At 38.1% G+C, this 23,057-nt stretch overlaps 1 protein-coding gene across 4 annotated transcripts in view; it reads left to right on the plus strand.

Moving 5' to 3' along the window:
• Positions 1 to 22,471, plus strand: part of SLC25A36 (solute carrier family 25 member 36) — a 34,881-nt gene extending 12,410 nt beyond the window's left edge. For 3 of the 4 annotated variants that reach the window (XM_063337872.1, XM_063337875.1, XM_063337874.1), the window contains 6 exons: positions 3,997 to 4,074; positions 6,832 to 6,932; positions 13,611 to 13,655; positions 14,457 to 14,523; positions 17,214 to 17,503; positions 18,223 to 22,471. In XM_063337872.1, coding sequence (XP_063193942.1) covers positions 3,997 to 4,074; positions 6,832 to 6,932; positions 13,611 to 13,655; positions 14,457 to 14,523; positions 17,214 to 17,503; positions 18,223 to 18,416 — 775 coding nt within the window. In that variant the 3' untranslated portion in view covers positions 18,417 to 22,471. The remainder of the gene's footprint in view (positions 1 to 3,996; positions 4,075 to 6,831; positions 6,933 to 13,610; positions 13,656 to 14,456; positions 14,524 to 17,213; positions 17,504 to 18,222) is intronic. The other variant, XM_063337873.1, reaches the window with a different exon arrangement.
• The last annotated feature ends 586 nt before the right edge of the window (positions 22,472 to 23,057 follow it).

The following is a 23,057-nucleotide window of genomic DNA, read 5'->3' on the forward strand; positions in this document are numbered from 1 at the left end:
TGACAAAGAAGGACAGCTCCATCCAAAACACTTGCCTTACTGGCTTCTCTTGGTGGAAGTTGAGCCCTTCAGCTTCTTCCCTGCATGCTTGATTATGAATTTATCTTCTATTTAGAAATGTGTCTGAATGAATAGCATGATGAACAGCTGTTGGTTTTGTATGCCCTTGTTCTGGAAGTCTGCTATGCTTTAAACCCATCCCTAAAACAACTTGGTCTTCCCAGGAAGCAAATTCAGACTGAAGTAGAGGTAGTCCATGACGAACTTCATTGGTAGGTCTTGTTTGTTTTCTTGTTTTGTTTTTTTTTTTTTTTTTAAATCTGCTGCTTAGACATATAGTTTGTTTATTTGTGATACAAGAATGTGTATCTATCTCTGGTTTTGTTCTTTGCTTAGATGTGTTTTCTTCCAGGTCAGCATCAAACAACTGAGATGCCAAGTAACTTTGGGTTTCAAGCTCTTTAAATACAGTAAATATGAAAAAAAATCCCAAATGACATGGCAATGGACTGTGATAATAAAAATGTGTAGGTGCAGGACATAATAATTCTTAGTGTCTGCTGGTTAAGGAACTAGGTCTGTTTAGTGGCGAAATCAAACTGGGTCCCTCTGTCACTCTCGTGCCTTTACTGTCACTTGGTAGTTTTTGACTTGTCAGGGTTTGGTTGTCTCTTGTACCAAATTCAGTGCAGTGCTCTAAGGCTTACAATACTCAGTATAAAAGTGGGGTGAATCAGGCAAATGATGTCAGGATTTCAGTTAACTGACTGCTGTGGAATTGCTTCTGCATCTTAAGTGTCAGCAGAGGTGACTTCAAAGGCATCTGTGTCAGGAAAGAAACTCAGAGGAATTTGTACAGATGACTGCATTCTCTGGCGACAAAATCAAATTCCCTTAAATATCTGTGGCATATATCATATTGCAGATGCATCTTGTAACTAACCTTGCTGGGTCTTGATAATGGAAATCTGACCGGCCTCCCAGTGTAGGCTTCCCCATGTGACACAGGTCAGCTGAGTCCGTACTGAGCATTTGTGCTGCTCTTCCAACCATGGATTTGCCATTTACTGATTTCAATAAACAGTGCAGGCTCTGGAATCTGCTCTTTAATGCAAAAAGTTTGTCTTATTTTCAGTGTAGGCTCTGGAACTTGTCCAGCTGGTGTCTGTGAATGCAGAAGGGCATCAGTGACTGCCACCCTTATAAATCTTGCTGCAACCTCTCTTTTACTCTTTGTTTCTATGTCAAGTCTTGGGACACTGTAGATCCAGAAGAAACAAATAGACCTGGTGCACTTTACTCTTAAGTTTCTCTTAAGACACTGAGCTTGCTGAGTGTTTTGTGTACATGTGTATGTTATATGTGTAACACATGATGCTGTGGTGGTAGTGATTTTTAAGTAGTGTTTGAAGTAGGTACAGATCATGTTAATTGGGTTCAGCTTTGCTGTAATCTGGTGCTATGCCCATGCTGAGCTCTGGAATATGGCAAGATTTTTGGAATAATTCCTTCTGCAAATGTTAGAAATGCTTTCAGGATGACAGACATGTCTAATTTGTATTTCCAAAGTGCTTTTGGGTATGTGTTCAATACTCCAATTATTGCTGTGGAGCAACTGTACCCACATAGTGAAATCATAGACTTGTAGACTGGTTAGAGTTGGAAGGGACCTTAAAAGATCATCTAGTTCCAACTCCCCTGCCATGGGCAGGGACACCTCCCACTAGGACAGGTTGCTCAAAGCCCCATTCAACCTGGCCTTGAACACTTCTAGGGATGGGGCATCCACAGTCCTCTGGGAAACCTATGCCAGTGCCTCACCACCCTCACAGTAAAGAATTTCTTCCTAATACCTAATCCAAATCTCTGCTCTTTCAGCTTAAAACTGTTGCCCCTTGTCCTATCACTTCCTTCCCTGATGAAGAGTTTCTCCCCATCTTTCCTGTAGGCTCCCTTTAGGTCTCCCCAGAGCCTTCTCTTCTCTAGGCTGAACAACCCCAACTCCCTCAGCCTGTCCTCACAGCAGAGGTGCTCCAGCCCTCTGATCATCTCTCTGGCCCTCCTCTGGACTCGCTCCAACAGGCCTATGTCATATCTAATTGTTGTGAACACAAAGTGAAAATGTTGCTGGCCACATTATATGCCAGCATTCTTAAATAGTGGTGGTAACTGTGAAGAACAACCATTTTTAATTTTGCTTACTGAAAACAAACGTAAACTTTCAATTTCATTTAGCAACAGAACTGTGGTGAATCAGCTCCTGGAAATCAGAATAATTTTGGAATCCTTCAGTGCTGTAGATGGTTTTCATGTGTTTGCTCTGGTAGTAAATTTAAAACAAAATAGCCATTTATACAATGGTAGCTTGCTTTATTGAGTAATTGACTTGTCATTAACCTGCATGTCTCTTTGAAGAAGAAATATACAGGAGAACGATTTGTGTGTATTGGCCGGTGTTTCTAAATCAATAAGCACATAGTTCTGTGTTGCAACATCTAATGAAGTAGTTAATCCTTAACTTTAAATCTGGTTCTAAAGCAATTGCTAGAGCAGTTTGTAGCGATGGGATGCAAATAGCTGTTGTTTCTCCTCTCCTCCCATGTCCTACCATATTTCTTAAAATACTATATCTGATTAGCATCTAGATTGTTGGACAGATTGATTTCACTAAACCTGAATATTAATGGATATCCTCTTACTATGCTAGTGTACCTTGCTGCATAATGGTTTTCAACTCTTTCTAAAAACCACAGTTACGTAGGATAGGTATTAAAAAAAATTTTAGTAGTGCCTTATTTGAGGTATCAATTCACTGTTTGTATCCCTATGTTTCTCTGTAAATCCCACAAAGGTGGAAGGTGACACCCCCCGCCACCCAAGCTGTCTTTCCAGAGCTGTGTTTAGACTGGATATTTTTCAGTTAAGCTCAAACATGAGTGCATTACCTTGCATGAGGAGGTAAAGATTGTCTTTTCTGGAGCAAGTCAAAGAGGAAAAACCATTGGCTGCATAGCCCAGCAACAGTGCCTAGGTAGGAGCACGCAGGCAGTGGTTCAGAACTGATAGGAGGGAATCCCTGCAAGCCTCAAGGAGGGGCCACTGCGCACTCTGGAGGTTTCCCTTTCCTTTTACTGTAGTCAGAGTCCTCACAGTATCTTGCAGAAAGAATAATGTGAAGGATGGGTTCCTCGTTGAATGCTTCGTGGATTTAAATCACGTATGGAGATGGGGAAGGCAGGCCTTGTATCTGAAAGGCTGTTTTCCTCTTAACTTCTGACATGTAGCTTAGTGTACTGTTAGGAGACTTGTAGAATCAAACCAGGGTAGCACATGCAAAGCCATGTTTAGGGTTCTGTGGTTTTGAGAAGATTAGATAATAGATTGTAAAAGATGTGCCTGGCTGGGCATGACAAGCAGTAGACCTAACATCATCTTGAGCTGCTCTTGGAAGGCGTATGACTTGCTGTAACTGAACCTTCATAAGTCACTCTCCTCCCTTGCCTTTCACTCCCTGTCCCTCCCACACAAAAACATTGGGAGATAAAGGGTAATGAAAGGAATGTAGAACAGAAACAAATACTTTTGTTTGTCGAACAATCTAGAACCTACAGGAATATGAACATTTCCATGCTTAGTATTTTCTCCCTGATAAAAGGACGCTTTCTTTAACTTCCTAATATCAGATAACTCTGTGTATGTATGTGTTCCTATCTCAAAGATAAGGTAAGGTTCCTATCTCAAAGGTAGGTCTGTGTTGACAACATAAGGCTCTACTTCTGCATTTAGTTTCTGGATTTCTATGACATGTCAAGCAATAATGGAATCTTATTTTATGCTTATCTAGGAAATGACTAATCTTTTGTGGTCAGCACTGCATTGTCAGATATGATGAAAGTTTTATACAGAGTAAAGCTTAAAGTGATGTAGTAATGGTGGTCAATACATTCCTTAATTTTGATGTGAATGTTACAGTATTGTCACTTTTTTGTTTTCTAGGATGATCTTGCAAAAGGAAGGTCCTCGTTCTCTGTTTAGAGGGCTGGGTCCTAATTTAGTAGGTGTTGCTCCTTCCAGGTAAATGAAATAATTTTGATGACATTTTGGTTGCTGTACATTATTAATGGGATTTAATATTTATTTGAAGTGAGTTTTTGCATCTGCAGTTCTAAATACTTAAGAGCAAATAACCTCTGGTTCCTGGGGTAACTTCATGGGGTCTGAGAAATTGAGCCACTTGTACTCCACAGCTCCAGTCCCACATCCCTGCACCAACTTTCTCAGCATTTACTGTCGTATATGCTACTGTAATAGTATTTACTATTGTATACTGTCCCTTGTGCAGAGTTTTGTCCAGTTAAGAAGGAAAATGCTTAAGGAGTTGCACATGTAAACAAGAAATCTGTACCTTTGAAAACACAAAGGTAGATTTAACTTCCAGTTAATCCATCATCTTTAGGGAGCAATTGTGTGACTGTAGCCTTAAAACACTGTGTCTTTCTTCCTGAATTCTGGTGAAGCAAAGGCTTCCTGCAGTAGGAAGCCTGCTCTGAAACTTCCAAAAGGGCAAGACTGGGTGGAATGACACCCTTATAGCTGTTCCAGAGGAAGCAGATCCAGCGGTGGGCTGGAGTCCGAAGGGTACTGGGGCAGTGTCAGAGTGCAGTGGATGAGGGTGTAAATCTGGTCTAATTGGCAGTGGTATTGCTGCTGTCAGTTGCTCTGCATCAATACAAATGCTCTAGCTGCTTGGCTGGTGCTGGCAGCACGAGAGAGATGCAGGTTATGCCTGAAGCTGAACTGATCCTCGTGTACAAGTTTTAGCCTAAGTTCAGTCCAAAAATAGGAGAATACCTAATGAAGAGTATGGAATCAAAGTTGTGTAAAACTAATATGAATACTTAATCCTGGAAGAGGCTATAGTCATCTTTTGGCCCATTTTTATTCCTTTCTATTCTGTTTTAAGAGAAGTGTGTTTATGCAGAGGGGACTATATTCCACAAAGGTTTTATTCTTCCCTTGACTTAGTGCCCTGCTTTCGTTTATTTTTTCTTTTTTGGTCTGAACAGAAGATGTTATTATTCCTGTCTCCTGCAGGAGACAGGACTCCCCTACCCCATTTGGAGAGTATCCTAACTTTTCTGGTTTAAGGTCTCTGGATGCTTCTAGAAAACTTTATTAAACTGGACTTACCATTCAGCATTGATTTGTCTTCTACTTAAATCTGACAGATGAGGTGTTGCTTTATATATCCTCTGCATGAATAAGCAAAAAACATAATTCAGGAATTGGAGGACTTTTAGCAGAATTTTTAAGGAATTAGGAATACTTGAGATATTTACTGATCACTAACTTAGCATTGCTTTTTGGAGAAGCTGAAGTAATTCCAGTAGCTTTCTTTTTTCTTGACACCAGTGGGGTACTTTTAAACTGAAGAGCCTCTTTGTTTGACAGTCCAGTCTGGATCTGAATGTTAAATATTGGTTTTTATTTTTTAACAGCAATTTTTATGTGGCAGTGAGTTCTATTTTATAAGTGGCTATCCTCAATGAAAAAAATCCTCAGTTGCAAAAAATAAACCCTATATGTCTTTTCAGGAAATTTTATGCTGTATGTTACAATTCCCTTCCCTTCTTCCCCCAGGGGAAATACTTAGCTTGCTTCCCTGCTGCCCCTGCCCCCAGCCCTGTGTTCATACTAAAAGTGTCAACTTGGTATAATGTGTGAAGTCTTATAAATAAGCACATCCTCATTCCCCTCCGGCTGACTCGGGCTTCATCCTGTACTTCATTTCAATTAAGCATTAGCTAAGTGGATTTAACAGCAGCTCTTTGTTTAAATAAGCTGTAGAGAAGCATGTTTCATAATACATCCAGTATACTTAACTGAGTTCAGATTCCATTTTAGAAATTACACCCATAGAAGCAAGCATTTTATCTTTTTTATAATAAAGAAAAACATGTTTGCACAGCTAATGAGGTTAATGTTCTGTTCATGAAAACTTGCATGCTCGTTTTTCCTCTTGTAGACGGTTATCTGTGAGTTTAAATAACTGAGTTAGAACCTTAAATGTGAGGTTTAGATGTGCTTAAAATAATTTTTTCAGCTTTAATGGATGAAAACATGCTTTTTTTCCTAATATTTTACACTGATGTGCTGACTTTTGTCTAGCTTTGTCTTGATGCCAGCTGGAATGTAGTATAAGTTTACAAATATTTTTTGGTAGTGTATTCTAAGGAAAAAAGCTATGTCTAGTTAAATACAAAACTGAAGAAACAGCTGTTCTAACATTTAAAATACAAATATTTATAACTACACATTAGGAAGTGTAACGACAAGGTATCAATATTTACATTTTAAATGTTAGAACAATTTTATAAATATTGTGTGCTGTTTAGTTTATAAAAAAAAAAAGCTACATACTTGCTAGTTTTTTGGAAATTGCAATGCTATTGAATTGAGTTTATGCCTATTAGCACAAATTTGATCCATTATTTGAGACATACAGAATTCTGTAATTCCAGTTAATTCAACGGTGTTTATCTTCCCTGGCTAAACTTCCTAGTGTCACAAAAACCACTGCCATATTTCTAGTTATCTATCCTTCCCCTCACTAATTGTTAATTGGAGCTGTTGTGCAAGGAAAAGTTGTGAAGTATGCTGTTCCTCCTTCCTAGAATAGTCTCACTAATTTGTAAGCATAATTCCTTGAGTAGTTTTCTATTTAGGAAATAAGGCTTGAACCAAGGTCATCTTGATTTAGTGAAGTTAGTGGCGCTGCTTTTAAAGGGTATCAACATGCAAAACATAACTTGGATTTTGTTCTGATTTTAGAGCGATATATTTTGCTGCTTACTCAAACTGCAAGGAAAAGTTGAACAGTATTTTCAATCCAGATTCTACCCAGGTACACATGATTTCAGCTGGTGTGGCAGGTAAGGATCTGTAACTTTTTAGCTTCATTCTAGAGTCCTGTCTACAAATGAGAGGCGGCAATAGATGTGGAAAAAACAAAGTTCAGTGATTGAATGAACTCTTTGTAGTGTTACCTTCTTTGGCCTCTCATTAAACAAGCTATCTGGAGAATATGCGTGTGAAACATTGCACTTCGTGTTCATGAAGATCTTTAAGTGTGTGAGTGAATGGTCTTTTCTAGGAAAACTTGCATGCTTGCTTTCTTGATTGTAAACTTGTGAAATGTAAAATGAAAGCTTTCAAAACAGTAACTTCTTGCTCTGCAAGCTATAAACAACATTGTTTGCGCTGAACTCTGGCATAATGCTTTTAATCTGTTTTTTATCATAACTTTTTCTGTTACAGCTTTTTTGTCTTTCTGAAATTCACCTACAGATATTTGTATAAATCACATGTAACAGCCCCCCCTCCTTTGCTGAAATACCAGTCTGTGTGAAGTTTGCTCTACCACTAAAGTGACATAAACAGATTTCTGTAGTTTTCATGTATTTTCATCTCTAGAAATTAATTCCTACTTTATATCTGCAGTGTAACTTTGTATTTTAGTAGCTACCAATTTTTGTTGCTTGATTTGTATGTTCTGTGCTTTGGTATTATTAACAAGGGGAGCTAAAGGCAACTGAGATGAGTTATGGTCATGGATTTGTGCTGGGGAAATCAAAACTTGGGCTGGCAACATTTTACCTATTGTTGTCTGTGTCTTTCCTACACAAAAACAAAATTTCAAAAGTTTTCTTCTGTATAGGCCATAGACACTTCACAGATGAACTGTGACAGTTTTATATTAGCCTGTTGAAGTTTCTAATTCCTGTCAAATTTTACAACCACTGTTATGTGAGTACTAGTGATCCGGAATAGACTGCCAAAGGTGATGTCAGAGTAATGAATACGATTAGTTTTCCATCTAATACTTGCTAATAATCTGATACAAAGAAATTTTTATATAGCATGGAAAATTGAAGTGACATTGGCTTTGTACTTTAACACACTAATGCTCATCTCTAGCACATGAGAAATGCAATGGTGGTTTTAAATCTTCTGACTTAGAAATATAAGAAGAGCTATTTTGTCTTAAATGGGCAAATAAGCTACTTGGCTGATGCAGTATTTTCTTATCACCTGGAAATGTGTGTTTTGTTTGTAGGTGAACAGCATGGGGAATGAGATGGAAGGGGATTTCATGAAAAGTTTATCCTAATCAGTTAATTGCTCCAGAAACCCTAATTAAGTAATTAATTTTTCTTGTCTTCAGCATTTTGTCAAGGGGATAAAACATGCCCTTAAATTGGGGGGGAGGGGGAAGTACGGGTGATAGAACCAAATCTATCCTCAATTGAAGACAACTTGTGTAACTCATGCAATGCTGCAGACAAAGGTTGAGAGTGTTCCTTATCTTTGGAAGTTACTGCCCTCGTTCCATAATGAAAAGAACATTTATGGAGATACACTGTAGTGACTTTTCCCAAGTGCTTGCAGACACAGACTGTAGTTTGTCAGAGTTCTGTATCTGCTTATTGACTTGCTTCCCTTCCAGAAGGTTGGTATTATGCATTTGTAATTTTGACTGTAGGAGACTGGGGTAAATGTATTTGAGCCTTAATTGCTGTCTGACCTTCTTATATTTGCGTACCAGCTTTAATACTGAGCACTTTTTGTGGTTGTTATCTCCGTCACACTTACCTAGTTCTGCAGTTGTATTCCTAAACCAGATAGCTGGTGAAACTGAATGCCCAGGGCAGGTTCACACTACAGGTCACAACTTTCTTTCTCTTGAAATGGCTTGGCACTGTCTACTACAAACATTCTCTGGAAGAGCTTTGAAAGAAGGTTCTTTGACAAACAATTTCTTGGTACTCATTACTGGCGGTATTCTGATTTATATGTAAAGGACTGTAGCTAAAATTAACAGTGCTTTCTTGGGAACATGCTAACCATGTTTTTGTAATTCTAATATATTTCAGAAAATGCACTTAAACCAGCTATTAACAGTTTTACCTGCAAGGTTTGTATTGCTATATGATGCAAATCACCTTAAGGAAATGGCAAAATAACAGGGACAAGATTGAATGTGAGCTCTTAATTGGTTAACTTACAGGTTAACATAGAAGATCACCGTAATATTTGCTTTGGAACGTAAGATTTCAAAATTGGCAAGGTGGATAAACACTTCTACTAATTAGCAAAAATAATCAGTATTGGTTTTTTCTTTTGCAGCTGCCAATGGTTTCAGTAAGGAATTGAGTAACTCAGTCTTAAATGAGGGATTTTTTTTGTTTGGATTTGACCTTTCTGTTACATAAAGGTTTCTAATACCTAATGAGCATGAGGTGGTGTTTGCACTTACAAAACTTTTCCTGTAGGTTGCAAAATATGATAATGATGCAAAAATACAATTAAAAAAAAATCTAACTTACTGCTATATGAAAGTAGTGTAAGTAGTGAACTTCAGTCACTTTAAATACTGTTTACTTGTATCACATGTTAGTACAAAAGTATCTCAGGCTAGACTGATGTCATTGTTAAATGAGGATTATTTTATGCACATGGCACTTTTGGGAGCAAGAATCTGAGGTATGGCATTTTAAGCATTTTTGTTTGGTTTTAGGCCTGATTCTTCCTTCTTGAGATAAAATGTGTGGTTTTGGGTTTGTTAAGATTCTTTTAGTAAGTTTGTTTTATCCCAAGGAGGGTGAATTATGCTACATGTTAGTAACTGATGCCTTATGCAATTAGAAATCAATATTTTTCTCTCGCTGTGTGCTAGCCTCCCACAATTCACGTCACCGTCGTACATAAAATATCTGTATATTGACATGAAGAAATACTTGGCAATCTTTTTTGCTTACTACTTGGCATATCACATGATTCTCTTTTTGCAAACTTGGACAGTGAATATATCTGAAGCATACTACAAGGAGAATGTTTGCATGTGTGAAGATAGTTTATCTCTGTACATTTCACAGTTAGGCAAAATTCTCAGATTTGTTATAAGCTCTGCCTTCTCATTGCACTTAATCAATCTCTTTTGCCACAATGGAGAATAAAACCTTCTGTGGAGAACTGAATGAAATATTTGATTCCTGTATGGCTTTCTGATTTGCCTGTTTGATGATTCATAGCCTCATTCAGACAACATGGCTGCAAAACTACTTTGCCTTGTATACTATTGCTGTTCTTTCTGTAACTCTACTGGCAAACCAACCCAAGTGTAGACTTTTTTTATTTTAAAAAAAAAAAAAAATTGGGACCACTTTTTTTTTTTACTTACAGAGGTACCATACTCTTGTAAGTTTTTAGTAGTATGTACCCAGTTACTTAATACAAAATAAAATCCATATATAGTTCATTGGTTGCTGATATTAGAAAGTTTGATTTCATAAGGCATCTATCTCTTTCAGTGTTAAGACATGGCTAGCTTTTCTGAATTATATTTGGGGAGGGAATGGGGAATAAGGAGGGTTCACTTGTAAATTTGATATATAGGTAAGTATTTGGAGATTAAAAAATTGAACTGCTGCAAATGAGCAGAAATTTCAGTACTCAGTGTATTTTACACAACTATTTTAATATCTGTGGCCTGTTCTGATTATTTTTCTTTCTTTTTTTTCCTAAACTTTTACCTGAAAACAGTTAGATCTCACAATAACTAATTCACAAATCCTTCCAGTGGGATTCGATTTGTACACATGTGTCTGTTGAGGTCACTGCTTGTTGTTATGATACAGAAAAGCCTGTGTCTATTTTAGGCATTTACTGTACATTTCTCCCGTGAAAAGAGTGAGATCGTGTCATCTCATGCTCCCCATCCGCAGGTCACTTCCTGCAGAAATATGGACTAACTTAAACCTCGTGAGTACTGAACTGAGCGTCTCTTGCAGCCTCTAGTGTAAGAACCACACATTGGGTTTGTAATTATCTATTAAATAAACAAAATAAGGGGAATTCACTTTCTTTATCTTGAACTCAAATGATGTGCATTGTGCAAAGACATCACTTCTTAACTCAGTTAAGAGTTATTTTTTTCTGTGCAGTTCAGGGAAAGGTGGCAAATGCCTTTCACTGATGGCTGCTACTTTACTTAGCTCTGGCTAATTGAATGTCCCTACTGGGTTCAGCAAGGCCTTTTATCTTTTTTTTCAGTGTCCCAGAGCTGCCTTTAAAGTGCTGCAGCCGATATTCTGTGTTGTCACATTATTTCAAAGACCTCTTTTCTTTTTCTTTTTTTAATATGTATACAATCTCCTTTCTGTCTCTTTTGTTTTCTCTTTTGGTTTGTTTTTATTTTACTACTTTGGATTTTAATTCAACATTTCATATTCACATGTGTCTGTATCAATTACATTTTCTTATAGATTAAAAAAAACCCCTAACCTTTGAAATGTGATGCATAATAGGAATACCTGGGATCTTACCTGTCAGTAGCTGATACAGCTCAAAAAGTAGATTGAGATAATTCTTTCCATCTGAAACTGGGATACAATTTCATAGAATAAAATGAAACATAGAAAAGTACAGGAGTTTCTGGTATTGCCATATTGATCTATACTTCTAATGAATCTGTAATCTTAATCTTTCTTGAGGATACAACACATTGAGCATTGTAAAGCATTATAAAGTTCACTGAGACTTCTAAAAAGGAAAAAAAAAAAAAGAAAAAGGAAACAATTTATACAATTGGTAGCACTTCGTAGTAGCTGTTGAAAGCCCCCCATCTTTATTTTTTTAACCAGTACTTTTGCTACAGTTTTTCTGTATTTAAAAAGAAAAGCTTATCTTATCAAAGATCCCAAAATTCTGGATGTTTCATGTTTTGCAGTGCTTTCTTTGGGTGTTAGCATCACTCAACTTTTAATTTTTCTTCTTCCACTGGCTGTATTTACACTGCCTGTAAGAATTGAGCTGTTGCTTCATCCTGAAACCTGAATTATTGAAGGCTCTTTGATTTGAAAGCTTTGGCTTGAACTGTCACGCTATTTAGGCTTACGACAGCCCTAGGGAAAAAAAATTGGCTCTGCTGCTAAGTGTCTGATCCTGCCAGCAGGGGTGTGATGCTTAAGTCATATTTAGAGCAACCCAGGGAGTGCAAGTTCAGAGTAAGTCGCACCCTGTGCCAGCCACGCTTCACCGCCAATTTCCAATATACTCTTCCCAGCCTGCCGAGAAGTATCAGGCTGCTGCTTGGGGCAGATACTGCCTTCCTGTTCCAGGGTTAGGATCTAGAGAGACCATTTTTTGCGGGGTTTGAAAAAGAAGGAGAAAGGGCTGAGCAGATAACACTAACATATAGTCTAGCAGTAAGAAAATTCCAAATCATGTCATTAAATGGGAGTGCAAAAGACTTTTTTTTGTCTTGTTCACTTTTAATTAAGAACTAGTAGAGACTTAAGAGCTAATTTTGTTTTGTTTTCTAGAGACACGTCTTTCCTGGAAAATGTGTTGATAGGGGAAGCTAGGTATTTTTCCCCACCTTATTGAAAAGCCTTTGCAGTCCTGTGTATTTCTAGTGCCCTTGACTGCGCTATAGATATGGAAAGATTCTGTTTTGGAGTAAAACAAAATTAAAACTTTCTTAATGCTAGTATAAAGAAATAAAAAAAAATATGCAAGAACAGTGCTTCCTTTCAGTTCAGTTCAACCCAGGGTGAAGTGCTGCTGGATCAGTGGAGTCCCTATGGCATTAAATGACAGGTCAGAAGGGCTCTGGCTAGTTGAACTGCAGAACCTTCTTTTGCAGGTGCAATATGTTTTAAAAACATTCTGTGCCTTGTTATGGCAGACTAGTTCCCTCGTGCTTTCAGTTTTTACATAATTGTTTGCCTACATAAAATGCACATAAAAGATGCTTTTGGCTTGTTAGGATTTCACTCCATCATATGAAGGACATATACATACCTAGGCATAGAAAAGTAAGTAATGTATCAGGGGAAAAAAAAAGCCAAATCCAAACCTTTATTATTAACCCAATGAATTCATAGGAAGTTATTTAGTTAAGAGGTTTGAGTCAGTTTAAAAATCTATTTAATCAAAAGATTAAACTGAAATCCCTAATGTGGTTTTGCTATTCTGGCACAGAAATATAGCTAAATCTTAGTAGCTGCTAAACCTCATAGCGTGTCTTTAGAACTGTAACTGAAAATCCTAATGACCTATTTAAGATTTGGGGTGGGAGGTAAAGAAACCTTAAAACAGTTAAGATCCCCTGGCATTTCTCCGAGTATTGCAGTCATTTGTGTGCAATGTAAAGCTAGATTGTGATTGAACAGAAGTAACACGTATGCAAGCCGTTCTGCTAAAGACATATATTTATGTAAGCTGTTAATGATCTCCATAAACAAGCTTATCGATAGCCTGTTTGTTGTATAAGTATTGTGCACCAGATATGCACTGAACAAGATAACTCCTTGTTGCTTTCCCACAACCCCAGTCCATTCCCCTGCAGGAGGGCAGCATGTCTTTGTAGAGACAGATGAGTAATGTGTGTCACTTAGAAAGCAAGTGTCTAAATTTATCATCTCTTGCCTGGCCATGTTCCAGCTCTTTCCTTTTCCTTTTTTCTCCTGCAGACATGTCACCTCATTAATGGTGCACGTGTGGTATTACAACTCTAGATGGTTTTTTTATTTGATTTTTTTTTTCAGAGCTGCCTTTCACTCTGCTCTCTTTCTCTCCACGGTTGTGCAGAAGTAAGAGTGATTCTTACTTCTTTTCTTTATTTTTTTTATTTGTTTCCTTTTCTCTTTTTCTTTCTTTTTCTTTAGTGGACTGAAAATCAAAGCTTTAACCCTTATGCAAGCCCGAATAGTTGCTGTCTGTCTGGATAGTTAGAAGTCATACTATTTACTTTAACAATTTAAACACTCATATCCTTGTAAAAGTATTCCTGGGCCAACCAACAATCTCTGCTTTGAATACTAAATAAAACATTAGTGCTCAAATTTAACTGCTCTTCATAGTTCAGTATTAAAAGGTCTCTTAACTTACAGTAACACATGCCTTTTAACTGCACCAAAAGTATTTATTCAGTCTGCATGCTTTTAAACTCGGATTGTATTTCAGGTAGCAAATTAAATTGACACAATGTTTTATACCATCTCAAATTGCTATAGCTGTATCTGTAATGTGTTCTTATTGACATGTTTTCTAAATTGGCTAATACTAGTCTAGCTAGCTTTGCTGTTCTATGGTGTCAAAACAGGGTTGGTATGATTAGATAGGCTGAGAAATGTACACAATTGGGCTGATTTCACATGGGGCGTCTCTTGCTAAGAATCAAACTTACTCAATGTAAAATTAAAAAATAAGCTAAATGTTTATTGGCTGTATGGATTTGTAAAATATCAGTAAAGAGCTTCAATGGGTACTTTCTAAAATTCAGTATAGTCCGAGTTTTTGCATCCATTGTACCTTACTGTGTGCATTTTGAACTTAGATGCAGTTGCTCTTATGATACTATGACATCTAACTTTTCTTTTTAAATATTTTAGGTTTTACTGCGATCACAACAACTAACCCCATTTGGCTAGTAAAGACACGATTGCAGCTTGATGCAAGGTAAGAATCTCAATAAGAGAATCTACTAGTGACAATGGGAAATCTCACTGCTGTGATAAGACTTCACTTAAGTGTTGTGAATCTGTTCTGCATCCCGAAATGGAATGATCCTTTAAATATCCAAGATTTCAAATTACACTATCATTTTTCTCTATTTTAATCTCTGTTCTGAGGCACTCTTGAGGCACTGTAGTAGACTGGCTAGCGAATTTGGAATTAATTACAAGGTTACAGCCTCATTAAAATAATGTTCTACCAAAAATGTGCTTACATTTTCCTTCAGTAATACATTCTCTCTGTTTTTAGCTGTTGAGCTAAACATCCCTGAAATAAGGATTTAAGTATTTTAGCACAAGTTTAGAAAAAAGCCTGAAACATCCTGGTTTTCATTTTTTGCGTAGAATGAGCTCTAGCCTATTATAAAAAGGGGAAGGCTGCTTTCGTGGATCCAAACACAGGAATTGTTCTAATGTGAGATAGTCAATAGTTGTTTAGACTTATTACAGAATTGATTACAGAAACTGTTTATTATTACAAAACTTGTAAAGAAGTAAAATTTTATGCAAATAAGGAGGAAGAAAGACTATATTCTCATCTATTTAAAACTCTAGGGAGAGACCGATATGATGCAAGTCTCTCAGTGCAACTGTCTTGTTCATTTTGTAGACTTTCTTATTTAAAACTTAGCATGCGATATGAAATTCTTTCTTCAGCCATCCTAAATACATTAATGAGCCACATATTCCTATTTTGGAGATCTGTTGGACTTTCTGTATTAAGTGCATATTAGCTTTTTTCCTCTTAGCAGGTATATTGTCAGCTGCAAGGTGACCACAGTAAATGTATTCCAGAACTAGCTTTACTGTGAGATTTTTTTGTAATGCCACCGTATGATTGCCATGATAATTTCATGGCTAATTCCAAGGGGGTTTTGGTGCTACATGCAACCTGATGGCATCTTGTGCCTCTACTTGTTTTTTTACTGATTAATCAGTTAAATTGCTTAAATAATAGGGCTTTAAGGAAATTAGAGAAAACTATGAATTGCTTGTGCACGTTATTTCTGTACATTGTATCAAGCACACAGTTCATGTGGGAGACCTGAAGGAAGTACCTTCTGTCTTTGTGTAGGACACTACGATTACATGGGCTAATCTAGCACATGCTGTATTCTCAGCTCTTCTAATTCAGTTGCTGTTATTAGGGAAATAAAAACACTTGTCGGGTGGCATTGTCCTGGCTTGATCTTGTTTCTGTTGAAGTTCTCAAAAATCTCACTGATCCCAGTAAGAGCTGGAGAAGGCATTTTTTTGTTTCCAAAGTGACATTGCTTTGGCCTTCACAACAAGGTTATGCATCTTGCGCATCAGAAGAACAAGCTCTTAGAGCAGTCTGTGTCAGTGCACCCATCCAGGTGTACCAGGGACCTGGGGATTGGGGTGCCCCTGGAGCTGGCAGCTGTAGGTCCAACTGTTATTCTCACCAGTTGTTCTTGACTCTTTTCTTTTGCTTGTCAGCAGATCAGCACCAGCCCCGCAGTCCTCTGCAGCATCTACCACCTAGCTTATTCAAGATCTGATTTGCAGCTATGTGTGCCCACTCTTTCTCTTAATTGCGCTTGGTACCTTATTTCATTGCTGTCTGACGCTGCAGGTTCAAACCATCAGGACTTAAATTCTGCATCTAGTGATGCCTCATTCTACTTGCATAATAGCTACTGCCACTGGCTGTCTTGCTTTGTCAGTGTCCATATGAGTTACTGTAACTTCTTACAAGGTTTTTTTGCTGTTTTATTGTGTGACTTGCTCACTCGGGAGACCTCTGCTGGCAGAATCCATATGCTTCAAGTGTCTGCGCTTGCTGCTGCAATTAAGCATATTTTATTCAGTTTCATGATGGTTTTGCATAGCTGTGTACGGTATGCTAAGTATTTCAGTGTTCACAAATCAGTTCAGTAAGCAAGCTTTAGCTTTGGGAATAAGATTTTGTTTACCAAATATTGGTTGATATAGTCTGTCTAATGAGCTTTTTCCTTGACATCAGCAGTGTCTTAATGGAGTCAAATAAAAGCTACCAGTGTTGTATTGGTTGGTATGCTTCCTTTGGATATCCTTGTTGTTTGCTGATAGCTGTGATGCTGTGAGGCCTGCTGTTTGAACTCTTAGCCACGGCTTTCAAGTGCATACACCTTATAGCCATAGAATCATTTAGTTTGAGCTGTACTGCAAGACCTGCACTTCTGGAACAGGATGGGAAATTGCCATGCTTTGGAGCTGTTTGAAGCAAAACTTAGGGAAAGTCCACTCATTACGCAGAACAAAATGTTCATTTTTCATGGGTCATTGACATTTACAGTTCATTTAGGAGTGTCTTTTCAAGCCATTTAGTCCTTTATTCTGTAAGACTTGGGCAGTCCTAGAGCTGTTCAGCTTGTCTACGTGATGCTTTTTCTGTAGTCACCGTATGAAGTTTGGCTTGGATTCAGTGTAAGGCTTTACCTGTGTTCAGTGCCGAAGGCCTTTGAGACTTTCACTTCAGGTTGTGTGTTCTTAAATGTATCTGAATTGGAACCCGTCAGCATCAGTGAGAGATGTTTCCTGAGTCCTCTTGTCACTCAAACAAAACAGTTTAATTATTTTCCTGTCTCAGGTTGCACCAGCTTCATGTCTGTCTTGCTCTCTCCTTTTTAGGAATCGTGGAGAAAAGCGAATGAGTGCTTTTGAATGTGTCCGAAAAGTTTATCGATCAGATGGTATTAAAGGCTTTTACAGAGGAATGTCAGCATCCTACGCAGGCATATCTGAGACTGTAATTCACTTTGTTATTTATGAGAGTATCAAGAGGAAACTACTGGAGTATAAGACTGCTTCTGCCATGGACAGTGAGGATGAATCGGCAAAAGAAGCTTCGGACTTTGTTGGAATGATGATGGCTGCTGCCACTTCTAAAACTTGTGCAACATCCATAGCATATCCCCATGGTAAGTGGGGCATGTACGGCTGACAGCCTGAGTCAAACTTATCAAAGGGAGGCTTTTTGGTGATATTTGTAGCAAACTTTGGCTTGCTTGCTCAAGAACTATTTCTTTGTCTAAAGCTTTTCGCATTAGATTCAGCAAGTCAATGTGAGTATAGTATTCGTAAATGGAAGTATTTTTAAGTGGATATCTAGCATGGGTTCTTCCTAGGTAATGTTTATTTTTCCAAAGGATTTGCCGGAGTATGGCCCAAAGTACTTAAGGAGAAAGTCTTTGTTCACTTGGAATCTCTCTATATACTCAGCAATTTCACATAATTTGCCAGCAAGTTCTTGTCCCCCGTTTAGGAAAACAGTCTGTCTAGTTTGGTTTTCAGTAGCATGTAATTTTTGTGCAAGGTAGTTGTGTATTCATTGAGTATGTTAATGGATTGAGTATTTCATTAATGGCAACTTTCAAGCTAAAACGTGAGCCCAAAGAAAAGTCCTTTTCTGGATTTTTAATGAGCAGTGAACTTTGCTTGCATATCTAATACTGCCAAAAATTTAACTTGTTCTTTTATGCATACTTAGTTTGCTTCTCTGTCTTCCTCTTCCTTTTTTAAAGAGTTCTTCTGAGACTGAAAACTTGGGGAGGGGAAGGTTGTAATGTAAAATCACTAAGATAAATAGAAAGATAATGGAAAGTGGTGAATATAACCACATCTGGTTTTCTTTGTGCAGAGGTTGTACGAACAAGACTAAGAGAAGAGGGAACAAAATACAGATCTTTCTTCCAGACATTATCTTTGCTTGTGCGAGAAGAAGGGTATGGGTCCCTCTACCGAGGTTTAACTACACATCTGATCAGACAGATTCCAAACACAGCTATCATGATGTCAACCTATGAAGTGGTAGTCTACTTGCTCGATGGATAGCAGCGTGACAAGGCTTCCTAGAAGAAGGTGGAAGATTGAAAGACTGGAGTGGACCACTGAATGTCAGTGCCAATGTGGTGGGCAAAAGGAAAGTTACATGAGGAACATGCAGCTATGGACAAAACAGAAGGTTGATTGTGGGCAACCATGAATAATTTTGCTGCCTTATTGTGTGTGGTCTCCTGGCAATGTGACAAATGGGAACTGCCCCTTAGGGAATGCCTTTATCCATCTCTTAATTCAAAATTGTTACTTTCCTTTTCATCTATTGATCTAGACAAGACCATTCAGTCATTTTCAGAGACCTGATGGGTGAGGGAGGGGGCATAACTACATTCTTGGGCAGCCTTATTCACCTCTCTTAGTTGTTGCTCTCAACTACATCCTTTTTGTTCTGTTTTACTGCACAGTAACCTGAAGAATGGGGAAGACAGTACTTCCATACCCAAAACTTCCATTCAGTTGCTCTGAAGGCTCATAGAGACTTGAGGTAGTAGTCAGTGTATAGAGGTTTCCATGTTGCTACCTCAAGACAAAATATGGCGCAGGGACCCAGAACAGAGTTATTTCTTCACTAAAAAGGTGATACTTGTTTTCTTTGAAGTTTGAGCAGTGTTGTAGGTTAGTTAGAGAGGATCTGATTGTTGAACTCTTCAGGTTATCAATCTCTTGATATTGGTGTATGTGGATTTCTAGTTCTGCTGCATCATCTTTTTTTCTTTTCTGGAACTTTTCCTTTCTTAGGCAAGAGAGAGACGTATAAAACATTCTGCTATATCATCGGTTTTCCTTGCCAGCCTTCAGGTCACTCGCACAGCTAAGGAAGAACTTGCTGAATGCTACTTCATGGCCTTTTAAAGGTTTCTTGATGTGTTGAGAAATCTCAACTAGTCCAGCCTGCCATTTGTGAAGACAGGATTCACTCAAATAGTTTCATGCTACCTAAGAACAAGCTGTATTGTCCTAAAATGTCTGCCAAAGCCTGACTTGTATTAGCAGTAGCTGTATGGGAGTGCAGGGGAAGAACACATATCGCCATGGTTAAGGCAACCAGAAAGCAGAAAACTGTAGAAGTTGTGATAGATTTTTTCACTGCAGACAGCCTCTGTGCAGAATGATGGAGAAAATCGTAATTGAGATTTTCTTGTAAGCATTCCCCTTGATAATTGCTGTATCACTTCTTCCAACTTGAGCCCATGTACAGAACTGCAGCTGACAGTATAACCTTGTCCTCCAAATTGTCTGAATATTCAGATACTGTTTTTGTTGTTCTGTAAGCCAATTGCAAAACAATGGCATTCAGCACCAAGGTTTAGCTAGTTTATTCTGTCATAATTTACAGGGTTTTCCAAAACATACAGTTCGATTGTCAAAATAACAAGTTTAATGTTAGAACTTGTACAGCTTTGCAAACAAATCTTATCTGCACCTTGAGAACTTCTTAGTCTGCATCCATGATCCTTATGAGGAATATGATCATTATAAATTTGGGGCAATAGCTTTCTACCTACAAATGCTGCTACACTGGTGTGGACAGAACTGTGCTATCAACTCTTCCAGTGTGGTACTTTGGTTCACTTAAACTGCATTGTGTGCAATGGCTTTATTTTACGAATGACTCTGTATGCACTTTGTGGCCTTCTGATGGCTTGTGACTTTTTTTTCTTCCTCTTATCTGAAATCAAACTATGTTCAAAACATGCAGTTTGCTTTTACACAAGGCAGGTAGTTTGATTTCTATGTGAGCAGCGCAGGATAAAACATTTTATGCTGTAGATCTATGGCATCTCTGTTGTGGTAGTTCTGTGGGCTGTATGTAAAAGCTTGAAGCTTACAGAACAATCAGTCTGGGCTTTTCTCATTTTCTTTCCTTTGTTTTGACCCTTGTCATATTCTCCACATGGTGTCAAAGTATTGGAGTACTTCATGTAACTTGCTCTACTAGTTGCTGATACTTCTAAAAGCGACCTATAGCATGTACAGCGACCTTGCAATGGAGGCTTGGCTGTATTAACTTCCTTCTCTTTGGAAAATGTTATCTTACCTTTTTAAAGACAGAGAGCATGGTCTGTGGTGTGCCTGTAAAGGTGAACTTGATTGTTTTAAACGAGTAAGAGGAGTGATTAAATGTGTGCTGTAGTGGGCTTTTTCTAGTTATCTTCCTAGGAAAAATCTGGAGCACTCGTGACTGACTGAAGTCTTGCTGTGATGCTGCTGTTGGGATAACTAAGTGCAGGAATAGCTACTGACGGTAATTTTTTGTTCTGTAGGAAGTGGATTACTCTTCAGGCTATCCAGATTATTCAGTCATAGCCAAAACTTAAATTGGCAAAGGCAATATTCAGTTTAGGAGTTCATGAATACAGTTAACACTCAGGTTAACCTAGACTTCATGAGAGTTGCTCTCTGTTTATTGGATACGTTCTCCCTTGATTACATGTTCATCTCCCATTAATTCACTGGGTGCCATGTGCGTGCCTTGTCTGGGTGAGAACAGACCCCCTGGAGTTGCTAAGTACAAAAAGGTTGATGGGGACAATTGAACATAAGAGACAACAGCTAAAAATAGACAATCAGCTTACTATTCCACCTTCTTAATGGGCGTTTAAGCAATGTTTTAAACTTCAGGGGTGATCTTTTTGGCTTGCTTTTACCTAACAAAACGTAAATCCAGAGTTTCTTGGGATTTTGTGTTATTTTTAAACTACTAGTACATACAAAGTTACCTCTGAAATATTTCCCAAAGATCTTTAAATTATTTATGTAGTTTTCATGATATTTATTATAAAAACTCAAAGGGAATAAGAAGATGCTACATTCAGTAATATCCTTAACTACAGAACTGAAAGGAGTGCATTTAAACTTCCTTGTAATTTAAATGGTCATCTTGATTTATAATTCAATGTAATGTATTTATGTCACGCTTCTCTGTGCTAGGGACAAAGGATGTCTGAAAAACTCTCAGTAATTAGTTTCCACGTATTTCCCCTGCCTCGATGAGGCTCAAATGTTATTGCAAGATGTTAGTTTTGACTTGGCAACCAGTTAGACTTGGGAAACGCTGCAGTTTGCTGAACCGGTCAAAAGATGGCACTGGAGCATGCGTTCACCACGGGCAAGGGGCTCCTCTGCCGGGGCCTGGCCAGCTCGGTGTCTTACAGTGCCCTGGTTGCCACCGAGTGCCCGTGCCGTGCCGGGGGGACATGGCAAAAGCGGCCTGAGTTTGGAAAGCCATCAAAACACAGACTTCAGCGAATGCCGTCACACTTCACAGCCCCATGTTACCCCTTCGGTCCCTGCAGAGCCGCGTGGGAAGAGGCGAGTTGCGCGTTGCCGAGGGCTGAGCCCAGCCTTCAGGCTGACAGGTGGATCTGCTGGTTCTGTCGGCATTTCTGATCTGCTAGCCTGTGTTGTTTCAAGTAGGTTTACACGAGGGATTTATGGAGGTTTTTTTGATTTAATTGTAACTGAAACATCAGCCTGTCCACTTGTATATCGACATTGTATGTATCTAGTTCCCTGTTTACATAACGCACTCCGTATATTTCCTTTCGGATTGAGATGTTTGTTAATGACAGTTTCTGCTATTCTGTTTTTCTTCTTATAATGACATTTGTAACATTCCTCAGACTGTAGCATTTTTAAAAGAATGCTTCCAGAGACAAAAGATTGGAGAGCCTCTGTAAATGTTGCTTCCTGTTTAAACTGTTTAAATTTGGAAAACAAGCTGAACACTGAAGTGTGCCTAGGTAAATGTACTGCTATTTTTTTTTTTCAACTTTCTGTCTGTTAAGACTCAGTTAAGTTTTCAGTTCTTCTATTTAAGAGAGTCTGCCTACCCTGCATATGTGAACATAATTATGCCCTCAGAGTCATAGCTAAACGCTCACAAATGGCAGTTTGAGAATATTTCAGTGTTCATGTGAGGTTTGCTATTATTCTTACATACATGTAGTTGGCTGTAAATTATGTGCATTTACTCTGTAAAAGCTGACTTTTTTTTGTTTGGATTGCTTTACATTTCAAAGAAAATTAAAATGATGTGCTTCTATTCATTCAAATGTTGCCTTCTGTGCTAAAATGTACACTATTTTTAACCTTTTTTTTTATTTTATTATTGATATATACCAGTGTCTGGACAGTTGAGATTAAAAATGAGTAATTCATTAGGGGATCCCAGTGAATCACTTCACCTTGTGTCATTTTATAGTAGCTGAAAGTAATGTATCTGTATTGTACCTATAACATGTTCTTTTTGGAGTGGTTCATGGATGTCTTAAAGTAGTCAGATGTGTTCTTGCGCTTGGGATTTCAATACTGTTACCTTTTTCACAACTATATATTACTATCTGTCAACTGAGATTCAGTAACTAATGATCAGGAAATTCATGTCCATTTAAAGTGCCAGGTAGTACGAACCACTGCGGACAAAAATGAAGAGCAGTAATTCCTTAAAATGTTCAGACTTAATTGCATGTGCAGTTATAACCAAGTCCTTGAATCTGAAACATTATTAGATATCCTTTCTCTCAACAGTAGGCATTTGATCTGAAGTCAGAACTTCCTCAGAAATCATTCTGCAAATATATACGTAGATTTTGGGGTGGGGTGGTGTGCTGAGTGTTTTACTCTCAATGTGTG

This window comes from Chroicocephalus ridibundus, chromosome 6 (genome assembly GCF_963924245.1).
Source record: "Chroicocephalus ridibundus chromosome 6, bChrRid1.1, whole genome shotgun sequence".
NCBI lineage: Eukaryota > Metazoa > Chordata > Aves > Charadriiformes > Laridae > Chroicocephalus > Chroicocephalus ridibundus.